The following is a 13498-nucleotide window of genomic DNA, read 5'->3' on the forward strand; positions in this document are numbered from 1 at the left end:
GTACACATTGTTTGCATGCCCATCTCTGCAGCCTCTCTCTCTCTCTCTCTCTCTCTCTCTCTCTCTGTCTCGCTGTCACCTGACGGCAGCAGAGTGTTCGCTCAGAGCTGTAGGCATGTGAAGACTTGCAGGTTCAAACACCGTCTCACCTAAACAAGAGTGTAAGCAGAGCTCAGACACCATGGTACTGGATAAATGATGGTGACAACGTTGTGAATACCGCTTTGATGCTCCAGCTGTTGAATAGTTAATAGCGGTAGTGACCCAGCAGTGTTTTTCATCATCTGTACCCTCGGCTATTTGATTTCTTGTATTCAGGGTGCTTCAGTCTGATGTTTGACTTGTGTTGCTGGTGTGTTTCTCCCTCGTGGTAACTTCTGAAAAAAGGTGATTAAGTCATCAGCCAGAGACCAAACATAGTCGCAGCATAAGGAGAGCAATGAAAGATGAACTCTGGTGGAAGTCTTTGTTAATTTTTTACATTAAATGATAGTCAGAATCGATGACATTATAGTTTTATGGTCTCGCCTCGCTGCCAGCCCCTCTGAGGCTGCAGGTTTTTATGGCACAGACTTGATCTATTAAAATGACAGCCATATTTCAAGGAGTTCACTTGGTAGGCTGAAGCGGGAGGAATGTTAGAAGAGTCTCTCTCAGTCACAGTAAAATTCATCTGCCCTGCTATTTCTTCGTTTGGTTCTGGGGAGATATTTTCAACTCCAGTGAAGCTGTTGAGTATCATGTTTTGATGCTGTTGTACCTTCACCTCTCCTTCGCAGTGCTCAGTATTCGTGGTGCCCAGGAGGAGGAACCTCCAGATCCCCAACTGATGCGCCTGGACAATATGCTGCTGGCGGAGGGGGTGGCCGGGCCTGAGAAAGGTGGCGGTTCAGCCGCTGCAGCCGCCGCAGCAGCAGCTACGGGCGGCGTCGGTGCCGACAACTCAGCGGAACACTCCGACTACCGGGCCAAGCTGTCGCAGATCCGACAAATTTACCACACGGAGCTGGAGAAGTATGAACAGGTGAGAAGGAGGAACCCTGTTTCACAGAAACCAGAGGAAAGAACTGAACCTGCTGAGGTCTACTCACATCACCGCTGCTCCTACAGAACTGCGTTTAAATAGATTTTTTAGTATTTCCTGTTTGACTGGTCTACACTACAGAACCCCAATATGTTCACTCCTCCTTTTGAGGGTATTTTTTTAATTTTGTTGCATTATTATTGTTATTATTGTGAGCTTTAATTAGAAGGATGCATTTGAGCAATGACAGAGGGGACAGCATCACCCCTCCAACTGTTATCCCAGAACCATTGCAGACTGACTCGCTTCACGCCGTTTGAAAAAGTAGCACAGATTTCATCCGTGAATTCTGGTTGTACATGAGAGGAAATAACCCCGTCAGTGGCCTATTTCATTATTTCATCACAGACACTTTATATCAGTGTTTGCTCCTGCCTCTCCGCCTCCCCTCTGATGGAGTCTGACAGGTGCCACATTTAACCAATAGTGTGACTCGGATTCATTGCTGGTTAAATTGTCAAAGCACCTGTGATGGCCAATGCTGAATGAGGATAAAGACGAAGCCTTTCGTAGATTCTGTGACGTGGGAACACGCATGGCGTGATATTTTCATCTTGTTTGACTGATTAATGAGAGTCAGCCTGCACCCAAGGAAAGTAGTTCTTCCTTGAGGAGGTCAAAATCAGCTGACCTTTGTCAAAGAGTATAAAAGGATAATTTTTCAGAGTTTGAATCAGTGATTGCGAGAAAAAAAATGACTGTATGGCTCGACTAGGATCAGCTCTATCGGTGGGCCTAGAGTTAATTCTGTATCAATGATAATGACATATATTCCTTCGAATAGTTGACAGAGTATAATGTTCTTGAAATCGAAGGCCAACTCGTGACAAGCTGAGCGTTGCAAGATGTTATCGTCAGCAGCCAAGGGGCCATTAAATCAGTCACACACCAGCTCTTTTTCCAGAGACTGGAACGTCTTGTCATTCCCTCGGAAGTCCAGGCGTTGTCATCTTCTCTGAGGAAGGCTAGTCATCGCTAACTGTCACAGTCAGTATACACCTGAGCATTTGTGTGTCACCACGCTACGTACACCTAACGTCCATATGAGTGAGAAGTGTCTGGCGTGTGTGTGTGTGTGTGTGTGTGTGTGTGTGTGTGTGTGTGTGTGCGGGGGTGTGTGTGCACGCGCGCGCACGAGCAGAACGGCTGCTCGGTGCATCACTTTGACTGACGTAACCCTGGTGTTGACAAGCAACAGACACCTTGACTCTGAATGCAGTCATATCCAGTGACTGATTCCGACAGTGAGAGAACGAGGTAGACGGAAAGATGGAGTGAAAATAGAGAGGCACAGTTTAAACCTCTTGAACGTGAACGGGACTGAAAGCCTGCTGTCATTTTAGATTTCTCCTCACTTGTCACATTTTCGCTTTCCATTGAAGAGGCGTCTTTTTAATATTCAGAGCACTGCGAGTCTCACTGCCTCCACTGTATGACTCCGCTGCCACATTTGTTTGGCGTGAAGCATCGTTCTGTCTGTTGCTTTAATTTGGAATATTCTTATTAGCTCTTACGCTGCTGCTGCTGCTGTAAGGCTGACAGCGTTGCCCCTATAAGGCCGAGGCCTGCCTGTGAAGGTGCAGCGTCGTCACAATCCAATTTCATCCTTTTGTTCTGTCTGAAGCGTTGTGAGCCTCAGTGAAACTTATTCCTTTTATGAATCCTGTCTGTCTGTGCACCCAGGCGTGCAATGAGTTCACCACCCATGTGATGAACCTGCTGAGGGAGCAGTCTCGAACACGACCCATCTCACCCAAAGAGATAGAGCGCATGGTCAGCATCATCCACCGCAAGTTCAGCTCCATCCAGATGCAGCTGAAACAGAGCACCTGCGAGGCCGTCATGATCCTGCGCTCGCGCTTCCTTGACGCCAGGTATGTGTGTGTTAACCAGTCCTTCTTACGGTGCTGCTGTTTCATCAGTTTTTTTTCTCAACTCTCATCGTGTCCTCTTTGCTCATCCAGACGAAAGAGGAGGAACTTCAACAAACAGGCGACAGAGATTCTAAACGAGTACTTTTACTCGCACCTCAGTAACCCGTATCCAAGCGAGGAGGCCAAAGAAGAACTGGCCAAGAAATGCAGCATCACAGTGTCACAGGTGACCAGAATAAACATGTGATCCATTTACACGGTGGGATTACTCAGTCCAAAATGATTCCGGAATCTCTCTTTAAACAAAGGCAGTGCGCTTCAGGCGTCCTCAGGGCTTTTCATTGTTAATAATCATAAATCAGCATCAACTGTCCATCAGCTGAGTAATTTATACGCTTTATTGAAAATAATGCTGCGGTTATGGTTGCTACATTTCCAGCATTCCTTAGAGTAGCTCACTCCAGTCATGATGCCAAATACTGCCAATAGTTATTAGCATTCAAATATCAAGCCTGACTCAGTTTGTTTAATTGCATTAACTCTGTATTTTATGTAGAGTTAAGTCTATGTATTTCAAATATTATTTCAATAAAATGTGAATTTTTAGTCTTCTTTTATACTCTTTTGCAGCCCTTATTATTTCTTCTTCTTCCCTTATTGTTCTTCCAATAATTGTCCTTTTGTTTTTGGTAAAGTGTGTTTTCCTGTTTAGGTAAAGTGTCTTTTAGGACCTGGAAAAGCACTTCACGATTATGATTTTGATTATTATAATGTTTAGTAGTAGCAGTAGTAGAAGTTGTAGTATTTAAAAGGGGTTCATTATGTTTGTAAATGGGAGAACAGATAAAAGTAAATGCAGCACAGGATTATTGCGGTGGTCCCGTCGTAAAATGATAACAGTAAAAAAAGAGGTTCATCACTGTAGTTCCCAGTCCAGCTGCTCACATAAAATGAACCATGAGTTCAGCTTAGGTCACGACAGTCAAAACAAAACATTTATAGGTCGAGTTTTCTGCCAACCGAAGCAAGTAAATATGTCTCTGGTACCTATTTTGACATCACAAAAGAAAAACATCATATTAACAGATGAGGGGCCTTATTATAAGCACGGTGCAAGCTGGCGCTCGGTCAGGCACAAGCGTCATTGCTAGTTTCAAGCCAGTGCAAATGGCGTTTTCGCGCCAAGCCCCTTCACACTTTAACAAGCAGATGAACATGTGCTCCGTCTGCACCAGCAGGTGCTTGAGTTTGTTAATGAGGCGTGGTCTGGTGCACCCACGGCGCATTGCTATCTTGGGACATTAGAAAAGGTTTACAGCGTAAACCAAGAGGAGGCTGGTCTTTGGTCAGTGGTGTGATGTGTGAAGCGCTACTTAAAGGGCGCATCAATCGGATGTGGCAGTGTGGTTCTATTAAAGCTCAAAAATGTGGGCACAGTGGCGTCCACCTCCTCCCAGGCCTGCAGAATGACGTGCTCCGGCAACGTCACCTGGCGTAGTTTCCTCAGATGAGAGCGCTCACTTCTCATCGAATGACACAAGGCACTGTTTAGTGATGTCACGCCTGAAACACACCTATGAAAAATGAGGTGTGTAATGATGGCCTCTTTGCGCTGTGATTTGTGCAAATGCGCCATATAAATACCAAAATGAGGCTGAATAAGCAGAGATTTCTCAAATATTGCCTGAGGTATTATCTATCGATATTCCTGTCTTTTATGTACTTGCTAGCGTAAGTATTGACTCATACCTTGTGTGCCTTTTCCCTGGTTATTTCAAAGGTATCAAACTGGTTTGGGAACAAGAGAATCCGGTACAAGAAAAACATTGGCAAGTTCCAGGAAGAGGCCAACATGTACGCAGCGAGGACCGCAGTCAATGCAACCAGTGTGTCTGCCCACGGCAGCCAGGCCAACTCCCCATCAACTCCCAATTCAGCAGGTGAGCCACTCTGAAAGAAGGCCACTGGGTTACATCGCCTTGGATATTTGAAGACCTTTTTTATATGAGAGCAGAAAGATACACTCGTACCGGAGCAGCAACTCAAGAATTCAGTCTCGGGTGGGGTTTCTTTTTGACAGAAGCCTTTCTTTTCCTTCCATAACCCGGTTATACGGTACAGCTTTCTTGGCCCTGTCTGCCTTTGCCATCTGATGCTAATTTTCTCTCTCTTTCTGTCTCTGTTATTGACCTCTTGGTCTTGTGGACGTTAATTTTTCCTGCCTCTTGTCCGGTTGACCTTGTGCATGCCATTAAGCTGCTCAAAGGGCAAGCGGAGTCTTTTGTCATATAGAGACTTCGCCGCTGTATTGGATTAGGACCGGGTGTTGAAATCAAGTTACGCCATGGTTTCTTTACATCTGGGGAGCTTGGGTCCATTAAAGCACGAAGACAATTCTTTGGGTCTTCCTGCAGATCAATTATTACTTCCTTAATGAAACGCTCGCAGCATGGACGCTCAACAATGATACAATCCATAAGGCTTGCTTTAACTGGACTTAAACCGTTTTATGATGATTACCTGTCATAGGTTTGAATTATGGTTCAGTTATTTTAATGTGCATCTCCTGCATGTGGAGTGAAAGGTTGGCAGAAGTGACTCAAAATAGCTGCCGCCTCTAAAACTAACCCACTTAATGCACTTTTGCTTATGCATGCTCATTTTAACTCCTTTTTCTGTCCCTCTCCTCCTCCCTGTTACTCTTCCTCTCTTTTCTGTTCTTCTCTCTTCTACTTCTCAGGTTCTGCTGGCTCTTTTAACATGTCAAACTCCGGAGACTTGTTCATGAGTGTGCAGTCCCTCAATGGGGACTCATACCAAGGGGGGCAGGTTGGGGCCAACATACAATCCCAGGTAGGCACCTCTAAAAGTGTAGCGTCTCAAAAGATCGCATGCAGGAATGGGATTGTAGTCTAGACAAACACATGACCTACACGGAGGAAACAAAGGTTAGATTTAGCCCTGAGCTTTACATTAACGTGGAGGCCATTGTCAACGCGCAGTTGAGTAGACGACTGCAGACAGTTTTGGAAACGGTGCAACACTCATCAGCGCTTCCGACGCGGGTTCACATAGCCACTGGTGCACTATAGCTCTCTGACCTTGCCCGGGTGGACAGTGATGACCAGCGCAGCGTTTCAAGTGTTACAACTCTCACCATGGATTAAGGAATCACCACCCGTGGTGATACTCTCATTTGGTTTCAGTGCTTTTGGCATCCATTCTCAACCCATCCAACCCCCCCTTTTTTATTCAGATCAGCTCCTACAAAATGCTTCTGGTCGTTCATGAATATTCAAACGGGAACAACTCTTAAAGGAGGTAAAGTGGTCGTCAGCGGCCTTAATTATTGAAGTTCACATTCTTTCGAAAGGATTATTGTGTCAGATTCAGCCTGTCAAATTAAATGAAAGGGGGAAAAAAAGACCGTACAGCTTTGACTCAATTAGCCCGAGTCGTTTGATTTGTCAAATCTACATGACAGGTGTTGTTTCATGCATAAGATCATGGAAATGGCAGCATGATAACACTTCTCAGAGGTACGTACGGTTGTGAAAAACCAGGAAAAGTTTTGAATTTTAATAGTAAGCCTGGAAAAGTCTTTGAAACGTTCAGAAAATGAATAGAAATGTACTTAACAAATACCTGCATATTAGAATATATGTGGTTCGGTTCAAGGTCTCTTCTGGTTAGCATTGTTGGACCCAACCAACATTCATTTTGATTAAATGGAGGCCGGTGAATTTTGACCCGGATTTCTGGGTTTATTTTTCATGTGTGAGATGTGATCAGTAAAAATGTGTTAAAACCCAGATTTCTAACTAAATAGTGCACATGCAATAGAATGAGTTGCATTTTAGTTAAAAGTACTATTCACCAAAGACCACAAATATATTCATAATTTGTCTCTACGTGTGGTGTTTTTTTTCTTTTTTCTAATTGTGTCCTTTAGCGACGTTTGTTATCAAGCTGGTAATAGCAGCCAAATCACCCTGATTCTGTTTTTCTGTTTATGGTACCCTTTCACTATCAGACTGACCTTTCCTTGTGCCTGGCTGTCTTTGTTATCCGCAGCTTTTGTCTGACCAGGCCTTTTGTCTGTGTGTCCCCGTTGTTCCAGGTGGATACCCTTCGCCATGTTATCAGCCAGACCGGCGGATACAGTGACAGCCTCGCGGCCAGCCAGATGTACAGTCCGCAGGGCATCAACGTAAGACCTGTAAACAATCTCCTTCTGTCTTTCTTAACGTTGTTCTTTTACTTTGTATATGTTCAGCAGTTGCAGGAGAATAGTATGTAATTTTTATGCCAAGATGCCACTTAGCAGAGTTTGGCGGGGTCGGGCTGTTGTCCAGACAGTTGCCCCCCCCAACCCCTCACCCATGCTCCAATTGTGCCCTGGGTGGCAGGCAATGAGGCAGCTTCCAGGCTGTGTTGCTGGACCTGCTCCTAGTCTGTCGCAGGATATTAGCATTAGCGCGGCACCTGCAATTGACAGGAACAAGGACACAGGTGTCATCCTTTCTCCAAACGCTGCTCTCTCTCATAGTCTTACCTCCCTTCCCCTCCAAGACTGGCCTCTTCACACACAAAAAAGTTCCCTGTTGCTAATTCTGAAAATAAGTCTGTCAGCCACAATGCCAGTTTTCTAGGTCTCCGTGCTGAGGCCCGGGAATGGCAGGACAGGCAACACTGGAGGCAGTGTGTTAACATGTATATCCATAGCGACAGGCTGCGCAGGGCTGAACAGAATCAATACGACAGTCACAGGGACGGAAAGAGCGGGGCTTTGGGCTAACAGTCCAAGCACATTGGTCAGATCATTCATCCACAGGAACAGCCACACTGACAAGCCTACAACACCCCTCGTGCTAAAATAAGAACGTGGATGCATCCAGCTCACTGCAACAGGCTCAACTTGAAATAAGTAACGATACGGCGTCCCGCTGCTTTCTGCCAACGGACGCAAACAAAATCGTGAACTATGCAAAAATAACTAAAGTTATAGAAGGACTGTGTAGATTTGCCAGTCAAAGGGATGTTGATGATTATGAATCTGAAACCCTGGTTGTGCTTCTCCTTAACAAAGAGTCACAGCTTTAAAAAACAAAAAAGGGGGGGGGGTCAACAACATTTAGCCTACTTTTATTTTGAAACTATTTCCAAAATCTTCTTAAGTGTGACTACTGTCTCAAGTTGTTCATTTCTTATTCAATCAAAAGATGGTAGTTGTACTTTCTTACTGAGTTTATGTCAAAATGTTTACATAGAAGATACATTTTTCATACATCAAAATGTGCTTGACCATCTTTTGAAAAGCTGTGTGTTTTCTACTTAGCTGATCAGAACGGTTGTAATTACTGTACAGTAGTGCCACACGCAGAATTGATTGGGGTTCTCAGAGATGAGCGAAGTGTCGTGTATTTATTTATTTATTTATTTAGCTCAGAAAACATTTGCTCTCTCTCAAAGATCTAGCGACTGAACTCTTGCGCGTCTTTATCCTTGAACAGCAATTACACCCCTCAAATTGCTGCTGGTGGGTGTTGCCTCTCTCAGAGACTGGAAATGTTTTGTGTGTGTGTGTGTGTGTGTGTGTTTTTTTTTTTTTCCTCCTCATTCTCTCTTTTTTTCTCCCTTTTTTTTCTTCTGAATAAGATGACAGACAGTCTTTACGCTAAATAACAGGGTTTGGAAATAAGAGGCTGCCAAAGCACGTTCCCAGTCTTCACTAATAGCATGGAAATTGCAATTAATGTCCTTAATGGTCTTTAGTCAACCTTTTATCGGGATTTGAGAAGGCTTTCATTTTAAAGAGCTATTTTTTATTGTGATAATTTATTCTTTTATCAAGCATCTCAGGGGTATATTTTGGGATATATGAAAGGTCTGCATAGACTATTGTGTGTTTCATCACTTCTGTTGATCTCACACCGTGTCGACTCTCAGTAATAAGAATATTTTAATGAAGAGTCGCTTAAAAACAGCTTTGAATGTCGACAGTAGCTGTTGACAGAGAAGAGGCCTGGTAGCATTGCATTTGAATTTAGTATCTTTTGACATTTAGAATTGCTTTTGTAAAAGAAAAGAGCAGCATCTAGGTAAATAGACCTTTTTTGAGATATATACATATATATATACACTATAATTTATATTCATATACTGCATATATTATACGTGTGTGTGTGTGCGTGTGCTATTGAACAGAGCTGTTCCCAGGCCAGTCATCGGCTATCTGCAGAGACACAAACGTTAGCTCTTTTCAAAAATGTTGCTCAAAAAGTCAAATAATATTGTTTTTATTTAATCTCAAAGGGAGGGCGGCATTGCTCAGAGGTAGAGAGGCCGTCTAGCAACCGAAGGGTCGCTGGTTCGATCCTCACTTCCCCCAGTGACCATGTCCAAGTGTCCTTGAGCAAGATACTGAGCCCCTAATTGCTCCTGATGGCCCTGTGACGGACTGGTGACCCGTCCAGGGTGAACCCCGCCTCTCACCCAGTGTCAGCTGGGATAGGCTGATCTGTTGAGATCTGAAAATATAGAACATTGCAGTTTTTCTATACAAAAATTCTCACAAAAACTGTCTTAACATTAAGTGTTGTCAACATAACCAACCAAATATGGATGTTATTGAACTTTTTATTTTTATTACGGATTTTTATAGCCTGCATTGCAGTTGCAGCATTGTTGTCTGTAAACCTTCCTATATCATACCTGCATCTCTGTTTAAACCCTTACATTCTGTTTGGGTCAAGTTTGATTCTGATAAATGTCTAAATATCGAACTGGTTGCTCATATTAGATAAAAACTAATGTGAAACTGACTATTTCCTTTCCCCTCTCCACAGACAAACGGTGGCTGGCAAGATGCCCCGACCCCATCGTCAGTGACATCACCCACGGAAGGACCCGGAAGCGTTCATTCGGATACCTCCAACTGAATATATCCATCTTTACACCATCATCCATTAAAAAAACATGAACTGACCTTGTTATTCACAGTATTAAACAAAGGAATTCACTGTCCCACAGTGTGGAGAGGTGCTGTGAAATCCTAACCAGAAAAAACAAATCATATTTCCTCTGCTTATAACCTGGGACATTTGGAATACACACAAAACGTTTCACAGTGAAAATCAAAAAACAATATTGCAATCAAAGGGGACGTTTGTACAGATTTCACATTATATTCAGAGGGCTGGGGTTACTTATTCACTTGTAATGTTTTCACTCATATTGATGAAATGATATGATAAAGAAAAATAAGTCAAACCATTGGTTTTAACCGTAAATACGTCATTCTACCTCTCAGCCACTAAAAGAAGAAAGTAGAAAAAATGTCAGTGACCATTATTTGTTTTGTAAAAATGAAACTTTTTGTCTTTGCAAGCAAGAGGCACATCTTCTTACTTACATTTCGTTGTCTCTCACCTATTCTATGGTACGCCATTTTAGACTTAAATATTGCTCAGTTGTTTACAATGTGTGCTTGATCAAGTCTGTTCATCTTTTCCCTCTGACGAGTTAAAACAGAGTTCTGTCATGGAGATTTTACCTCCAAGGTAACCCTGTGAAGTATGTTATCTGTAAAACAATAAATAAATACTTGTCATCAAATCACACAAGCTTGACATCATTCATTCAGGTGGAGGAAATATTAACCTGACACTCTTCCATCCCTCTGTTGGTTTTGGTTCTGTTGCATATTGGTAGAGTGACAGTAAATTGATAAATGCCGGGCACGGAGAAAAAAATGTACTCGAATGTTTTCACTGTTCTTCGCCACCTCCACCGGGTTTTTGATGATGCCAAAATGCTGATATAACCAAAACTGTCAAGACACGTGTGCGTGCGTGCGTGCGTGTGTGTGTGTGTGTGTGTGGTATTGTTTCCATCAGATCATCCTGGTTATTGTTACTCCGTAATCATTTAGCTAAGGTGCTACAATCATATGAATAATACCCTGCCCAGGAACGTACATGCAAGAGAAAATATCACGTTCTACAGAAAGGAAAGTTTGTCAAAGAGGTCTATAACTGAGTTTGCTTTTCATACATGAACAACAATCCACTTAAACTGGGAAGTCATTATGCTAATAGAGTTTTACATGCGTACACAGAGCAGCCTTTGCTCTTGAATCTAGAGAACATGGCAAGAAGCATGTGGATGTACCTGAGTAGCTGCTCAGCTCTGTGTGTATGGAGGACCAACACTGCTAAACTAGAAAAACAAGGAATAAATAAATGACGAAATACATGAAACTATATGCCATTAAATGCAACATGAATGGTCATTAAAACAATGATCGCTGTTAACTCATTGTGAAATGTCACATGAACTGATGTGTATTTTAATTTGCCTGTATTTTTGTTTACCTTTTTTTTTTTTAAAATCCCTTATTTATATACTTCGTCATAAAGTTTTCATTAATAATTTATTGTTGTTTTTTTTTCTTTTCATGCCACCCTTAGCAAATTCCCCAACTTCTGTTTCATATTTTGGGCAATTTATGTATTTGAATCAACCCAAAGGTGATTATATGACACAATAAACCTCATTTACATCATATAGCAGAAATGGATAAATGAATGTACAGACATTAGACAGATGAATTTACAGTGTATGCAAGGGACAAATAAAAAATAAAACATAAATCAATCATTTATGGCCCATTATATAAATTAATTTATACTTAAATTGATTTGTAATAGTACTTCTGGTGCAATTAATGGCATATTTATGTATATATTGGTCAGTTTATTCATTTATTTTTATTTTAGGAGTTGTAGTCCTCCATATTTGATGTGAAAACAGTTTTCCTTTCACCATTTTTGTTGATATGTAATTTTCTGGTTGTTTATTTAGATCGTTTTCAATATGCAGTCAATATATTACTCTGCAAGTACTGCTTAAGTAACCTTGGAATTGACACCAAAACAAATATACTCATTTGAATTTACAGCTATTTGACTGATTTCTCTCCGTATCAACTGATTTATCAGCATTGTAAATGTTAACCATTAAGCACTAAGGAAGGTACAAGTCATTATGTCGAATGATGTGTTTTCTGAGCAGTCTAACCTTGTAACCTTGTTTCTAGACACGTTTTATGTTTTGTGAGCTCTTTGTTTTTCTGTTTTTTTATTGTATGCTTAATGTAGGCTATTACTTTTTGCTTTTCCTACCCTCGTAAATTAGCTCATGAACTTTCAACATGTGTTTATGTGCACCATTGTGCTTGACTTGCTTTGTTGAAAAGGGTTTTCAACACATTAAAAATGAAATGTACTACAGCACCATCATACATCAGCATTTTTATTGTGGAGTTTACGAGAGAGCAAAGACTCTTGGTTTTGCTCACCGTCACGTGAAGCCATCAGAGGCACGACGGTAATCACAGTCATTTCTGTGATACAATAACTGAAAGTCATCCAAGGTTACATCCCCACCAGACACCCCTCTTTTATGGTTCAGCATCTCCCAGCCTTCCCTAATAGCTGCTATCCAACTTAATGGTGCACATGCACCTAGAAAAAGAAAAAAAGTCAGTTTTTAGTGGTAGCTATTAACAGAGATCACTGCTTTCGTAGAAGCGTTTATATTTTAAATTGAAATGTAGGATTTATATGGTCTGTCTTTCTACTTTTAAGCCTGAATGCACTCTTATGGTATTCGGCCTAATTACTCCTCCCCAAGTCATGAATTTTTCTAGTAGTTTACAGCACAAATTCCCCAAATATGTAAATAATGCATTAATTTTCAGCTGTATATTCTCACAGACATACAGTATTTGGGTCAGCTTACATGAACCTTTTGTATGTAAATCTGAAAGTAAAGGGGAAGAGTGGTCACGTCTTTGAAACACTCTCCCCTTGAATACTACAAACAACACCGCTGACATTATCTGGCTAGACAGTTGCATGTCCGACAGAATTACTTTCATAGCAGCTGAATATTCATAATTGGCCAAACACAGGGGTGAGGGTATAAGGTAGCAGTTGGCGGTAAAGTCTGCAGACGGTCACAGGCCCTGACTGCTGAGTGAGTGTGAGATGCCAAAGCCAGACTGCTCCGCTGCACCCTGAGGGCAATGAAGGAGCCTGCCTGCTCTCACCAACGGAGTGGGCATCAAAAACAATCTGACAAGACTTCATCTGAAAACATCTTCTGGCTTAGTGTGAGACACGCTCTTGTGTCTGTTAGTGATTATCGCAGCATCGAGCCTGCTGCAAGGAAGGAAAAAAAAGAAAAGAAAAGCCTCTTGTGCAATAGCAGTGATTGGAAACAGTCATTTTTTAGGGATTTAGTCATGCAGCGTGGTTTTTAACTCCTCCTCGTACCTCAGAGGTGGCGGCACTGTGAGGGCTGATTGAAATCTAATGTTGCTGTTGACATCTGCCTCACCAGCTGTCATTGTACCACTGCTTATAATTACAGCTGCAAAGGAGCAGGGGTGGGTGGCCCAGACACCTTGTCTCGGCCCCTCAACAGTGCCCGGCAGATTGCTACGCAACGACACAACAGCCCAGACCCTGCCAGA

General features: G+C 42.2%; 1 protein-coding gene across 6 annotated transcripts in view; it reads left to right on the forward strand.

The window, feature by feature from the left end:
• pbx1a (pre-B-cell leukemia homeobox 1a) overlaps window positions 1-13218 on the forward strand; it is a 77700-nt gene extending 64482 nt beyond the window's left edge. For 3 of the 6 annotated variants that reach the window (XM_086203688.1, XM_086203690.1, XM_086203689.1), the window contains 7 exons: window positions 780-1024; window positions 2768-2958; window positions 3049-3184; window positions 4739-4898; window positions 5699-5811; window positions 7079-7177; window positions 9807-13213. In XM_086203688.1, coding sequence (XP_086059814.1) covers window positions 780-1024; window positions 2768-2958; window positions 3049-3184; window positions 4739-4898; window positions 5699-5811; window positions 7079-7177; window positions 9807-9899 — 1037 coding nt within the window. In that variant the 3' untranslated portion in view covers window positions 9900-13213. Of the gene's footprint in view, window positions 1-779; window positions 1025-2767; window positions 2959-3048; window positions 3185-4738; window positions 4899-5698; window positions 5812-7078; window positions 7178-9806 lie in introns of all 6 variants that reach the window. The other 3 variants (XM_086203691.1, XR_015115808.1, XM_086203692.1) reach the window with 3 other exon arrangements.
• Window positions 13219-13498: the final 280 nt, after the last annotated feature.

The sequence above is a fragment of the Aulostomus chinensis genome, chromosome 5 (genome assembly GCF_037954235.1).
Source record: "Aulostomus chinensis isolate RoL2024-O1b breed Wild chromosome 5, RoL_Achi_v1.0, whole genome shotgun sequence".
In the NCBI taxonomy this organism is placed as follows: domain Eukaryota; kingdom Metazoa; phylum Chordata; class Actinopteri; order Syngnathiformes; family Aulostomidae; genus Aulostomus; species Aulostomus chinensis.